This window comes from Lissotriton vulgaris, chromosome 1_1 (assembly GCF_964263255.1).
Source record: "Lissotriton vulgaris chromosome 1_1, aLisVul1.2, whole genome shotgun sequence".
NCBI lineage: Eukaryota > Metazoa > Chordata > Amphibia > Caudata > Salamandridae > Lissotriton > Lissotriton vulgaris.
In genome coordinates, this window is record NC_141685.1 from 1,096,008,224 (window position 1) to 1,096,023,124 (window position 14,901).

General features: G+C 45.5%; 1 protein-coding gene across 1 annotated transcript in view; it reads right to left on the reverse strand.

Moving 5' to 3' along the window:
* Nucleotides 1-538: 538 nt before the first annotated feature.
* Nucleotides 539-14,901, reverse strand: part of ACO2 (aconitase 2) — a 340,183-nt gene continuing 325,820 nt past the window's right edge. The window contains exons 17-18 of the mRNA XM_086963512.1: nt 12,652-12,773; nt 539-3,316 (exon numbers count right to left, since the gene is read on the reverse strand). Coding sequence (XP_086819638.1) covers nt 3,185-3,316; nt 12,652-12,773 — 254 coding nt within the window. The 3' untranslated portion in view covers nt 539-3,184. The remainder of the gene's footprint in view (nt 3,317-12,651; nt 12,774-14,901) is intronic.

The following is a 14,901-nucleotide window of genomic DNA, read 5'->3' on the forward strand; positions in this document are numbered from 1 at the left end:
CTGGCTGGCCATGTCTCCATTGTCTACCATTCTTTTCACCACTGCAGAGCTCCCTCTCCACCACTCCTTCTCTCCGACTGATTCAGCAACTCAGGTGCACACTTCCTTGTTGTGATGTCATCAAGCTGCACCTGAGTTTCCAATTAGCAGATTTGCGAAAATCGCAAAATTGCGATTTTTTTACGTTAAGGAATCGCAAAATTTCGATTTTTGACGTTAAGGAATCGCTATTAGGGGTATCGCAATGAAAATAGCGATTTTTATAGAATCGCTATTTTTTGCGATTTTTTACATACATACCATTTTGCGATTCGCAGAAAATCGCAAATTCAGAATCGCAAAAGGGAAGCTTGATACATATGGCCCTTAGTGCATTCAAAAGAGATTTATGTCCAACATACATGCGTCCTCAGAAAAGCTCTGCCACATAGGTCAATACTTTCCGAAAAATCAATAAAAATGTCAACAGTACTCCATCCTCAACCGGTACATGTTGAGAGAGTTTTACAAACTATTGAAGAAGATACAAGGCAACTCATAAGTCTGCATTTTGTTTTTATTTAACTAAGACCCCTGGATTTCCACATTACAGTATTAAAACATAGGTGTGCTTGCCATCTTCCAGCCACTACAGAATCCAGAATTTTGACACTGAAGACAGCAAATTATTTTCCTTTGTAATATTACAGTAAAATATTAAGAGCATCCCAACCCGCAAATCCTAAAGCAGCACAGCGAAATAAACAAAATGAAGGTCCTAAACTTCCACAAAAATTGCGGCAAACAGCTTAAAAAAAGAGTGCAACAACTGAGGACATTTTGGAAGCACCTGCTAACCAAAACCTATCTGCCGCTGGAGGCAGCTTTGTGCGTGTACATTGTGGTCAGTTGAAGACCCATATGAGAGCTGGAAACTTCACTCACCAAAATTGAAATGGTAGACAATTGCAGCCACTGTTTGAAAAGCAGTAAGGATTGAAGGTCAGTGCCTCTCACCTTAAATAATTCTATCAGTCAAAAATCTACTACAAGAACCCCATTAACTGGAGACCTTAAAGGTAACCATGAAACTCCCCAATTAGGTGATGATTTCCATAAAACATGGCAAGTCTCAGACTGCCCGCTTTGCAGTAGGCAACAGAAAGGCATACTCTGTTAAGGTCTTTTTTCATTCCCACCTTTCTTGTCTCACAAATTAATCCTAGCTCAACAGAGCACCTTACATTTTTTGTTGAATCTGAAGTCTAAGACCCTGTCTAAAGGTCTAGAGCACGAGTTAAACCTAGTTCAACAGAGCACATATTTCTTGTAGAATCAGAAGGCTGAGACCAAGATTAAATGACGAGAGCAGGAGTAAATGGCAAATGCTGGGTTGCGAGGGAGACTGGATTTACATACAAGAAGTATTCTTTTCAAATTACCAAACGTTCAATGCCTCCCCATTCTTGGGATGACATCAGAAGACTGGAGTACTGAAAGCATGAGAATCCAATAATGTTCTAATACTGAAGAACGGAACCTTACATACCTGTTACAATCATACAGCTGCTTCGGTAACCTCAAATTCATTAGCATGGAGCTGTATACTCTTTAGGAAAGAAAAAAGAATCCATGATGGCTTTACTTGCTGGAAAACCCCAAGGTTTAGTGTATGCCTTGGACAAGACCAGCAATACATATGTCAGACTGAATAGAAGGATGGTGTGGACTCCCTCTTTGATTTAAAGGATAGGGAGACTGAGAGGTGGAGTCAAAGACACTGGGAAATTGACAAAGGTGCAACTGTGGGAATACTAGTGGTAAGACTGTTGTGATGCTATTTGAGCCATCCCAGATTCTCTTAAAAGTAAATGTCTGGGACCACCTGAATCCTCTCTATCTTGCTGCACCCAAGAATCCATATCAACAATTAGGATCTGTGTAGACGCAGAAAGGAGGAGGCAAAACAAATCCACCAACACACCATATTTAAGAGGTGCAATGCAGATTCAATAAGGGTAGGGTGTGCAAAGGCAACTCTAAACATTGTTTTGAGGAGGAAGAAAGGCAATTTTTCAAAAGAAGAGAAACATAGAACTTTTGTTACCCTCACTGCCCACGTAAACAGAATTGGGTACCAAAAAGATCTAAATGCATGGTCTAAGAACTGGAATTCAGCACACTACAACAGCGAGCCCACTCATTTTTACCAAAAGACATTCCAAGGCAATGCCCCAATTTTCAAAAACCTTGCTGCTAGACAGAATTCCATGCCAAATATTACTTTTTGTGCAACTCGCATTCCCTCTCTATTACTTATTGCTTCAATATGAAGTTACAGTCTCCAAGATTTTGGCATGTGAAGGCCATCAGTCACAGAAAGTTCTGTAAAACCACCCCTCACATTTTGCAAGGTACAGATCTCAAATTGGGAAAAGGGATGGAAGTTTTGACTGAATTAGATTTTTATCAACATAAACGACTTCCCCGCAAAGGAGGACTATCTATTTTGAAGAAGTGTTTTAGAACATCATTTGAAGGCAGATCTAAACTACCAGGCACGTTCAGGGTATCAATTGCTGGCCTTCAATTCACATACAAAATTGCTTGGGCATCATTTGCCCTTGTATCGTCAGTACCATAGAAGCAATCTGATGACAGTTAACATTCCTAAATCTGCTTTTGTTTTTCTGTCCTAGCACATCCTCCCCTGAACTGTTTATATACAATATTTTCTTTAAAGGGACTGGCTGCTCAGCTCTATGTCATACCACCTTATCCCCCTCCAAAGAACTGTCTCTCTGGGCTTGAATAAAAATGCCGAAGACCAAGCAGAGAGGAACACCACCAACTGTGCCAGCTTTGGCTATGATCCAAGATTTGCTGTTTATTATGTACATAGTTTATATATGTTATATAAAATGATTCAGTCCCTGGCATGAGTACAGGATAGAAATAAATCAGCTGTGCGTTTTCTAAATAAATATGGGAAAATGGAGAGTCAGGCGGACAAGATGAAGGGGACCTGAAGCTTCACACAAAGAAGCCCTCTGTAGACCAGACTGAATGATGAATACTGCAAAAGAAATTAAACGGACACAGACAATTCCTTTACAGAAGCGGCAAACAAATGTTAAGTGAAGAGGTGTCAGTTACATGACTAAACATTTGAAATAGGACAGAGCAGCTTGTTCAAAATAGGCTGTCACTGCAGCTGTTTCATGCGGTTAAGTGCACTGCCAGCCTGAAACCACTCGATCTGGGTCTCGTTGAAGGTGTGGTTCAGCAGGACGGTGTCTGTGCTGCCATTCTGATGCTTGATGATGCACTTCAGGGGCTGTGGAGAGGACGAATAAGTTAGCCAAAATCAAGCACACCTTTCACAAGCCAAAATTCAATGGGACCAGGAGAGGATCACAACGCCATATGCGCCACCTCCCTTCATCCCATTTTTCCCCAATAATCAGAAGTCAAAGGGTGCTCACTTGTTGCAACAATTCATTTAGCGCACACAAGCGTATCATTTTACAGCGAGTTTTCACTAATATCTAAAGAAAAGCATGATAAAGACACACACATACACAAATGAGCTTTTGTTAAATGCATTGGTCTAGTTCAGTATCATTTACATTTGGTTGCGCCCGCCGTCCGAGTTACTTACCTTTGGTAACAATGTATCTGGTAAAGACTATTCTAGCCGAAGATTCCTTAATGTAGAATTATCCCCAGGCATGAGACTGGATCCGGAAATTTTTCTTTGCCACAGCATCTCTGCGCGCCGGGAGCGGTACCACGTGACTCCGCCCTGACGTCGTCCGCAGGCGTGACTTCAGCGAGGTCAGTTAAGACCCACCCTGGCACACGATCATCAGTTTTCTTCGGAGAACTTTTCTGTGCCACAACACAGAGCCATCACAAACAAAAACTGTGAGAATATGGGAACAGTGTGCGAAAAATCAGATAAACAGAAAGGAAAGAAGCAAATGGTGAGGAACATCACCATTCAGGGAGGTGCCAGGCACTGTGGCACCGAATTTCATAGAAGGGAAGAGCAGAGCACAGTTACCGCAAAGCAACCTTGCAAGCAAATATGACATTCTCCCTGGAGGCAGAAAAAAACATGCAAAAAATGTTGCAGCAGACGAAAGAAGCCTGCAACCACAGGCCATTAACAGTGAAGGACGAGAAGTTCAGAACAGAAGAGTAACAACAAATTTCCCTATACAACACCATCAAGGAGAGTTGCACACCCTGAAAAGAGCTAAGGGCTGAGGCACAGCCAAGAGACCCCAACTCAAAGGCATGCACATGAGTCATACTTTCTCCCTTATTCATTGCTCGAGATTTCCGAGTAGGCCCCACACTGGAAACACTAGGGTGTAGGAATGCAGAAGTACACATGAACCTACCGATCAAGTACCAGAAAGGAAGGAGTAGATGCAAACAAACAGAACAAAGAATCCAGCTAGGAAGAAAGTGAAAGAGGGCCCTCGCAGAAGACAAACTACCCAGAGGCAGGCGAGTGCAGAAAACCAAGCTAAGGGTCCTCGCAGAACGGAATGGGAGGGAGGGTCGTGAAGGAATCTGTGGCTAGAATCGTCTCTACCAGATACATCGTTACCGAAGGTAAGTAACTCGTACATCTGAAAGAGACTACTAGCCAAGATTCCTTAATGTAGAATAGATACCCTAGCCATACCCAGAAGGGAGGAGGGCCTGCGATAGAGCCCCCCAGTAGGAAGAAATACAGAGCCCCAGCAGGGGATGTATAAAGGGGACAGGAAGGGCGGCCCAGCCCCCACCAAGCAGAAGGAAGCAAGGACGAGGCGAAGGGAGGCCCGGACACCCCAAGCTCTGCCAAGATACCAGGGACATCTGCCAGAGAGCCCCAAAGGGACAGACAACAGCAGAGGAGTACTGAGGAAGAAAGAATCACCCCAAGACTCCAAGGAGAAGAGGTGGAAACAGAGCCAAAACCCTACACCGGAAAACACACACACAGTGAAGGGGACAGCTGAACCGGCCACAGCCTTGAGACTACAGACAAGACTGAGTGGCCCCATAGCCAAAAAAGGCAATCAGGAGAAGAAAGAAGCAGTTGCGCAAGGCTCCAGCAGAACACAAGGACCCACGCCAGTACCCCCAGCCGTGGACCAAAAAGAGCAGGAGGGCACAGCCAGCAGGATGCAAGCACCACGAAGCCGAGCACCCAGACCAAGTCGAGCTCAAGACGAAAGCAAGACCAGGGAAATCCAGAACGACCTAAAGGAGACCGTTCCAGACAGAAACCGACCCACGAAAAGAAGCAGGACCAGCTAGAAAAGAAGAAGAGAAAGACGGAGGACGAACCAAGCCGTCAACAAGAAAACAGGAAAATACCCCCCCCCTGGAATACCCGAGAGGGGCCAGGCCGAAAAGCCGAACAGAAAAGGGGGTGGAAACACCATAGCAAAACGCTGCAGACGGCACGTAAAAGCTGGTCTAGCGATGCAGTGGATACTGAGAATGACAGAACTTAGAGCAGCGCAAGCTACGCCCAGACAAGATCAAAGAAACCACACCAGAGGAATAGACTGATGCCAGGAGAGGTGAGGAACCCCAAAAGGGAGTCCACACCCATCCTTCGTAGGACAGAGCTATACAAAAGCTACAAGTACCCCACTTAGGGTATGACACGTTCCAAAGAAAACATGGGTACCAATGTAAGAAAAATCCTGCATCAAAGAACAAGAACATAAGACCTGCGGTAGGAACCACAGACGGCTTAGCAAGCAGCCAAAAAATACACACTTGCCAAAAGGGCTGAACCAGCAGCCACCAGAAGAGAAGGGCCAACCAAGGGACCCCGAAGGCACGTCAGACCACACAGAATATGAAAAAAATGATTATATACATATATATATATATATATATATATATATTTTACCTACTGGCGGTCGCCAGTAGGTAGTTTTAGTTAGGATTGTTTTCCATAGGAAATCCGCAACATTCTATTGGGAATAACTTTGGCGCCGATTTAGGGATCTGCCTGTAATTTTCCTTAAATTTGCCTCGCTGCGCTCCTTCCCTGAAAGTTTGGGGGGGATTCGTCAAGCGGGGGCCAAGATAAAAGGGGGGTCCCCATGTTAATTTCCATAGGGCGGTTGGACTCACTTTTAGCCCGAACGGCTGAATGGATTTCCACCAAAATTGGCAAAATTGTAGGGACTGGTAGCCCGATGTGCCTTTGCTATGTGCTCCAGTGGATTTTGAGTAATTTAGGTTAAAAATATATATATACATCTATAAGCGCGCCCCGGTATGCGCACTGGAGTGCGCTACGCGAGTTCGAGAGCGGAAAGCTGATTGGCTCTCGGGTGTCTGTCAACATTCCAAACAGTCCGGAGCGGCCGCCATCTTGTGTCTCGGTAGGATCGAGACACATGAGGTGGCAAAAACAAAGGGAAAAATTCCCAAAAGGGGGCAGGGTAGACCCCCCCCTGACCCCCTAGGTTTGATATGGGGGCCATAAAAGGGCCCGCGGGGCAAAAAAATATTTTTTTCCTTCGATTTGCGCGGGGGAGCGCCCGGTAAGCGCACGGGGGAGCGTACCATGGGGAAAAAAGAATGACAGTTTTTTAAAAATGGAGCATTTTTTTTTATAAATTGGAGGTAGTTCTAAAAAGAACTTTTTTTTTATTCTTTTTGTTGTTTTATTTTTTTTGTTTGTTGGAATTTTTTTTATTTTTTTTGGCTTTTATGAACAATTTTATATTTTTTTGTAATTTTGATGGGGACAAACAAAGAACAGAGAATTGTAAACGGCTCAACTGGAGCAAAAAAAAAAACCAGGAAAAAAATTAAGGTTTCTTTTTACAGTTGTGGTTGTCTCCAGCACGGTTGATGAGTTTAATACTTTGCTCTCCATAGCAAATTGCAGTCCCGCAAAATTTACAAACTATTTTAAAATCTCCAAACTGGGGTTGGATGTTTGGGACCATCTCCCTTGTCTCTGGACCCGATGGAGTGGGTTGTTTACTTTGGGAGGTGCTGGGAGAAGATTGGGGAGGGTATCTGGTCAGTTCTCTGACCTCTGCCGCAGCATAGTTTGGGTGCCGGCGTTGCATGTGGCAAATCATAGTGTTTTTGCCAAAAGAATACTTTTTGGCAGCGTTCCCCCTAGAAAGTACAGTGCCACAGATCAGACAAGTAACCTTTGGCGCATTAACTTTCTTGAGGCCCCTTGGGATTTAAAAAAACTCCCTGACAATGTGCTCCTTTGGCTTATAGGGGGTAGTATCTTCAGGCAGGAACCGCCTCGCCTCTCCTCCTCTTCCTCTTCTTCTTCTCCACCACTGTGGTGTTGTGGTGGTCATGGTGGTGGTGGTGGTGGTGGTGGTGGTGGTTGAGATGCTCCTGCTGCTGCTGCTACTGTAGCCATTTCTCAGTACAAATAGGTCTGCAAATAGGTCTTCCTCCGTCAAAGTACAAAGTGAGAATGAGGAAAAAAGGTGGGGGCTTTCATCATTTGGAAAACAAAACTGTCCTGAACCAATGAAAAGTGCTATTTTCAGCTCACATGACTCGACGCGCTTACGCTATGCGCCCCGGGTCGCTTACGTACCACGATCGTATGCGCTCGGGTGCTTCCGGGTGTGCTTACGCCGTGCGTATCACGCGGACGCGGCTACGCGATACGTCATGATGATGTTTTCGTTCGCGGCAATAGCGCAAACGGGACGCGCCGCAAAACTGCGCTTTCCGGTGCGCACACGGGTACGCGCACCGGGAGAGCTTCAGGGCAAAAAAAAAAAAAAAAATATATACACATATAAAAAATAGTATTACATAAATATACAATATAGGATTCATTATAAAAAATATTATATTTGATAGCAATAGAAATTTGCTATTAAAAAACCTTTGAAATTCACTGAAAAAACCATAGGTTTTACACCAGTTATAGTAAGGAATTAGCATTTAAAAAACATTAAATTCACTGAAAGAACCATAGGTTTGACACCAGTTATAGTTAGCTGGAAATTTTACTGACATAAAACCATTGAAATTCCCACGTTATAGTTAGTTGGACTCACTAAAACTTGGGCGGCCTGCAATGCACTGCTGATGACGTCACATATTACATCACTCATGACATGGTCATGTGAGCAAGGCCTCTGCGAGGCCGAAACGTTATACTGTCCGTTGCAGAATAAAATTTTCACTCACGGAAAAAAACGGGTCTCCTGTTTCTTGGCGGTGCTGCGGTGGGATCGAGGCTGCTGCATTGTTTATAAGAAACCTGTGTGTGTATATATATATATATATATATATATATATATGTATATATATATATATATATGTATATATATATATGTATATATATATATGTATATATATCCCGCTAAAAAAAAAAAACAGATTCCAGGAGCAGGTGGGATAACGCCTCCCATCAAGCCCCGGAGGATCAACAAGCCAGCCTACGGTGGGGGAGGCGGACGGAGTCCCGCAAGGAGACGCTGAATGGCAGAGTCCGCACGAGTGTTAAACAGAAGGACCCCATCAAAGGGCAGGTCAACCAGACGCTCCATAATATTCTCAGGAAAAACAGCATCTAGCAGCCAAGCATGGAGACGGAGAGCCACAGAAGTGGCCATAGCACGGCCGAGAGCATCGGCAACATCCAAGGCCACACGGAGAATAAACGCAGCCAACTCCCAGCCATCCAACACATGGTGCCATAGATCAGCGCAGGCACCCTCATGGGAGACATGAGAAAGAAGGGACTCTGCAGAATTTAACAGACTGGAAGTAGCTCTAGCCAACACACAAAGAATTCAGCGCCCGCAAGGCAGCACTGGATGAAGCAAAGATGTTACGGCCCAGGAATCCAACCACCAGGCCTCCTGAGACAGAGTGAACAACACTACAGGCAAGGACGGAAAGGCAGTCTGCAGAAGAGAGCCTGGAGTAGAAGGGTGGAAGGAAAGGCAAACCAGGTCATGCGGAGCAGGACGGTGGTGATGCAGGAGTGGCTGAGGCACCGGATCCCCCGTGGCAGGGCGCCCCCAAGTCCCCAGAAGAGAATTGTGGAGCGACGCTTTAAAAGGAAGGAACAGGTCCCGTCCACCAAAGCACTGGTGGAGAACTTCCAGGAGATTATCTGTAGGGTATGGTTGACTGGTTCACCCATCCGCAAAATGCCAGCGGCCGTGGAAATAGCCCAATCAAAGGCAACACTGGCCTCCGTAGGGCACCGCGGGGGAGAAAGCAATTCCTCCGTGGGCGACGATTGCAAGCTGAGCGGTCAGTCTTAAAGTCCAGCTATAGGGGGAAGCGGCCAGCCTCGGAATGGTGGGGGATCCACGGACGAGTGGGGAACCTGAGGGGCCCCCCGGGTGAGGGCGGGGAAGCCGGTGGAAGACCCAACCGCGAACTGCGGAAAGGCGGGTCTGAGGACTTAAGCCGCGTGGACTATGAGGAACCCTCCCTGGAAAATGCCGGAGAGAAAGCAACAATGTTGCGCCCTGTCTCCGGAGAGGAAGAAACCAACAACTGACAAACCTCCGGAGAGGAGGGAACCTCCTCACAAGACTACTCCGGGAGACGCCGGCACGGCGCCGTGGAATCCGCCACAGGCGCTGGCTCGACATCGAGCGGCGACATAGTTGGCATTAGCGGCTCTGAGACGACCACCACCACGGGCTCCCCAGGAGGATGGGATCAGATGGGAGACGCGTCGGCTAAGGAAGGGCGCCGAAAAGGACCCCGGCTCACCCTCACACAGGGCAGCCGCCCGCGTAGAGGGCCGAGAGGGACTCGGGAAAGCACCCCAGGCCCCGGGCCTTCTCCCTCTGCACCGCCGGGGCCGGGGAGGAAAGCCTTCGGCGCTGCAACAGCGCCGACTAGGCCTCTGGTGAGGCAGCCGCCTGCTAATAGAGCTGAGGGAAACTCGTGGACGAACCCAGAATCCCAGCGACCTCCTGCGACGCCACAGGAATCCCCGTAGGGATTTGCGGCGAGGCAGGGACGCCACATGTCGAAGTGTGGAGCCCCGAAGGACTATCCCTCAATGACACCACCATCCTACAATATGAAGCCGAAACCTTCGGGGCCGAAGCTGCGTTCAACTCCGTGGAAGGCCCCGCATGAGGCAAGGGATCCACGGACGTCTCAGGAGGAGGGGGAGGAGGAGGGGCTAAAGAAGCCTGCAGAGCCACAGCGTAGGCTGTCATTTGGGCCTTTGTCGCCCAGATGCCTGGAAAAGGCGGATAGGGTGGCGACAGGCGAGGGCGCCCTCGCCTGTCGCCACCCTATGCGCCTTTTCCAGGCATCTGGGCACCAACCTGGACAAGCGGGCCAACAGCAATTTCATCCGGCGCTCCTGCCGTGACTTCGGTTTGAGGTGCTGACAGGCGTCACAGTCCATCGAGTCATGGTGCTCTCCCAGACACCACATACAAATTTGGTGAGGGTCCCTCGCCGACATCTGAAGTGCATAGAAGGTACAAGTCTTTAAGCTCGAAAGCATTCGCACACTGTTCCTAAACACAAAGCTTGAAAGAGAAGGCCTGAAAACAGGCCAGGACACGATCCGGATCCGCGTTGCACGTGGAAAAGAGAAAAACTAATGTCAGCGCGCTGGGGTGGGGCTGTGACCTCGCTGACGTCACGCTTGTGGACGACGTCAGGGCGGAGTCACCTGGTACCGCCCAGAGAGCGCAGCAATACTGTGGCAAACATTATTTTCCGGATCCAGTCTCACGCCTGGGTGTAATTCTACACAGGAATCTGCAGCTAGTAGTCTCTATTAGATATAACCCACAGCATGGGAAACTGAGTCAGCCCACTAAAGCCATCTGCACTTTTCACTGTGATTTAATTTTGCTATAGCACATGTATGCTTTCACCTAGAAAGTAGTCCACATCTGTGCATGAGCTCGCAGCCCATTCCCTTTCATTTCTGCTTCAATTTCATACTTTTTCTTTATATTTCGTTACGTTGCATTTTTGCAAATCTACGCAAGCCACCTTCAAAAGCAGCACCTGTACATTTTATTACTTTTAAATGTATATCACAGGTGCACTAAAAAAACACAGCAGGCTCGACAAAGGCAGACATATTGGCTTTGTTAGGGCTTACTTAGAAGCGTTATCTGCCACAAATTCTTTAGGGTAAGGAATTGCTATAAATGTTGAGAAATTGCAGGATGATTTAATCGAAGTAAATGTAAACAACCTTCCACCTTTAGTCTTCTCCCAAGAGGTTTATCTTTAGACCTTTCTACCTAGGGGAATTCAGACGCATGAAAGCCTTGTGGAGTACTCAAGATGGAGACCTTCACTTAAAGTAACAGTGCAGCCCAAATTAACTTGTCAAAGTACTGAAGTTGCTCTTTGAGTACCAGGTACCTTCTCCCGAGATTAAATGTCTAGCCCTGCAACTCTCATCTTGTATTTTGGATCAATGCATATATAAGACGCAATATCCTCAAGTGTGTGCCAACCTATGAGCTCTCCTTTGGATTCCATCTTGATGCTACTTCAGATGCAGCCTATACAACAGTGCTCTGGCTCAGCACTTAAAAAAATGTATAGCTAGGTTAACAGGTCTCTATAGGGAAATAGGTAGAGCGCCTCAAGTTATCCTCTGACTCCCTACTACCTGGTTTGTAAGACCGCTTAAGACTCTCCTGCTTGATGGTGCACAAACATCACTACTTGGTATTGCTCTACCTGACTATATTTACCCTAAAGAACCAGCATAATTGCCTTAAATCTCAGCTGTTTTCTAAGAGATTACCAGGTTACCCATGCCATTCCTTTACATTGATACTGTACTCAAGATTTTTCCCCCCATTGAGTTTTGCAAATAGGTTTTTCATTTTCAGCTCTTCTAAAACGTTTATAGGCCCTCCAATTCTCCGAAACTTCATTACCCCTTACATAGCCACAAGAACCCTTCGCTCTAATGCAGAAAACCTTATCAATGCCCCAAGGTTTAGGAAAGCACGATCAGGAGGAAGACGGTTCGCGGTTCATGCGGCCCGTCTTTGGAACTCCCTCCCACGAGATCTTCGTCTGGAACCCCACTACCTCCGTTTCAGGAAACGATTAAAAACACATCTTTTCCCCTAGCCCTTATGCTCCTCCCGTTAACTCAGTCCTCAGTCATGTCTCTTAGGTTCCTCAGCGCTGGGATACTTCCGGGTGACTATGCGCTTTATAAAAATAAATAATAATAATAATAATAATAATAATAATGGGATTGAAATGAGGTCCTAATATTCTTCACAGATCTTTCATATTTGCCCAAAAAGTTATGCTTCATTTATAATGCATGCTTGCCACAACTAGACTATCAACTAGACAACTTGGGCTCAACATGCTGGGTCATTAGATAGCAAGGATTGCATTCTTATGTTTTTTTGTAGCAAGGCATGTTGCCGTTACAACCCAATTTCCACTCTGAGTAAGAGATCATTTCTGATTTTCTTTAGACAATTTTCTATGCCATTGCTATTCCTAAATGACTCCGGTGTACACCTTGGAAAGGAGGATCTGCAAAATTTGGAGATGGAACCACCTTTGAATGGTCACCAAGCCGAGACTACTCTTTACAACCTGAAAAAAACAAGATAATTCTTTAGGGATAGCTAAAAGTTCCTTAGAACCATGATCTGCAATACATACCTTGCCCGGTGCAAAGTCTTTGAGTCCAGCAATGGTTATTTTGTCCTCTGGGTGAACTTTGTCATAGTCTGCTGGGTCTTCGAAAGTGAGGGGCAGCAGACCCTGCTTCTTTAGGTTTGTTTCTGAAAAAAGCAGTTGTACAAAATCATTTCTTGCAAATCATGTCCACCGTACCTTCTGCAGGAAGAATTAAGCGCATTTCAAGAGTACAAATCCATCATACTTTAGTAGCGACACTAGAGAAGAGGGGACTATGTAAACGGATTGTTAACTGAAAGTTCTGTTCACATAGTAATTTTCATCTCTCTATAAAATGTTTAAACACACAGCAAGTTAATTCATGTAAAATATAGGACTGAATAGTGTAGTGCTAGATGGGTTTAAGGCGCGCCGACTGGCAGGAGCATTAAAAAAAGAAAAAATAACTGTCAAGCATCCATTTCTGCCAGCGGAAGACAAAATACTGACTGCCCAAAAAGATTCATGACTTTAAAACATTCTGTTTTTCAAGGATTATATGTTAAGCCATCATTAGGTTCTAACAGAAGATAAATCTAACTAACTTTATGTGACATAAGTTTTACGTTGTCATTTATAAAGAAAATACTAGCAATCATTCAGTAGCCTTCAAGGGTTTTCCAGTATTAGTTAAGCGGAGTGCTTACTTTTTTTTTTAAAACAGTTTTTTCTTCTTCAAATGGCTATTAAATGGTGACTGATGTTTTGTGACAGTGAATTTTGTGTTATTTGTCACATGGTTAGTTCCTGTTTTTCTCAGTCAGAGGTCAGGTACAGCTTTATGCTTAAGGGGTGTAGCTAGCTGCTGAACACTGCATTCACATTTCATTAGTGCTCCAGCCGAAGTCCCAGTATATTTACTGTCATGCTCTTTACAGGACACACTGACGGACTGCTGTGGTCTACCAGCTTGTGGGAGGGATCTACACTGGAAGAGGACAGCAACTGTTCGGGTGGAGGAGCACACCACTGCGGGAGTTGCCCCAGTGTTAGAACACCAAGACTACCTGTTTCCAGGATTGTTAGTGGTGGACTACGATCACACTGTATTAGCACCATTTTGGACTTTTTCCATTTTGTCTTGCCTACATGTGCGTGTCCTGACTTCATGCCCACTGGGGACTGATCATGTCTGCAGAAAGAGTGAACTGTACTTTACCTAATGAGTCACATCATTGACAAATGGGCCATCACCATATCAGGCCATAGAGTGGATGTTCGGCATGCTTCTCTATCAGCCATTCATCACACTAAGCGTATAGTGCATTGCATACACAGACACCAGATCCTGTGACCACCATACCACGATGCTTGCCTGCGGTCTGCCAGAATCAACACCATAGGAAAGGTTAAGGTGGCGTGGTGTTACAAAATCGGAAGACACAAATACAACACACTGATTTGCCCTGTGGAGAAATCTTCACAACCTTCTTAGGCCCAGGGACAGAAACTGATCTAGTTACCTAATTTGTGATGTCATCCTGCGAGCTATCAATAGTGGTTCAGCCTGGGATGGCGGCGAACTCGGTGCCCACTCTTTTCCATAGCTTTACTTTTACAGACAACTACAATATGCACCTAAGAGACCAGGTTTATAGTTGATGGGCTGGGACAGAAAAGGGAATTTTAGGTCAAATGCGCTCCAGTTGTGAATGTGCCTGACCCGTTTCACCTTGCTGGCTCACAGCAAACAGTACTTGAACCATTGTCTGAAGAAAACGGACAGGACATTACGAATGTGTCAAGGGAGGTGGCAATTTTGGCCAAGTTGTATCTCACACAAATTAAGTACTTTCATACAGTATTCTACTCGTGTTATTATGGAAGACGGGTCTAAGCCTGTTGCCAAAACTGTATCGGATGACAAATATGGGATTGTTTTCCCAGTCTGATTTTGTTGTTATTGTTTAAATCTGTTTTTTATTGAAATTTTTAAAGGTTACAGATATGTGAAAGCCATCACAAACTGTGTACACTCTATGCATGATGGCACTTTACAGAGATAAAGTATCTTGTCAATCCAGATTTTGCCCCCCCCCCCACCCCAATCAAATATTTTTCCAAGCAACCCATAAAAAGGGAAGCAAATGAGGGGGGAAATTTAGACCCCATTGCTACCCCCCTGGTCTGTTTGTACCACTTCCCCTCAAAAAAGAAGTTGTTGTGTAAAATTAATTGCATCATTCTAATTAACATTTCATTGTGTAGCCACTCCGTGGCTGGTTGTGTACT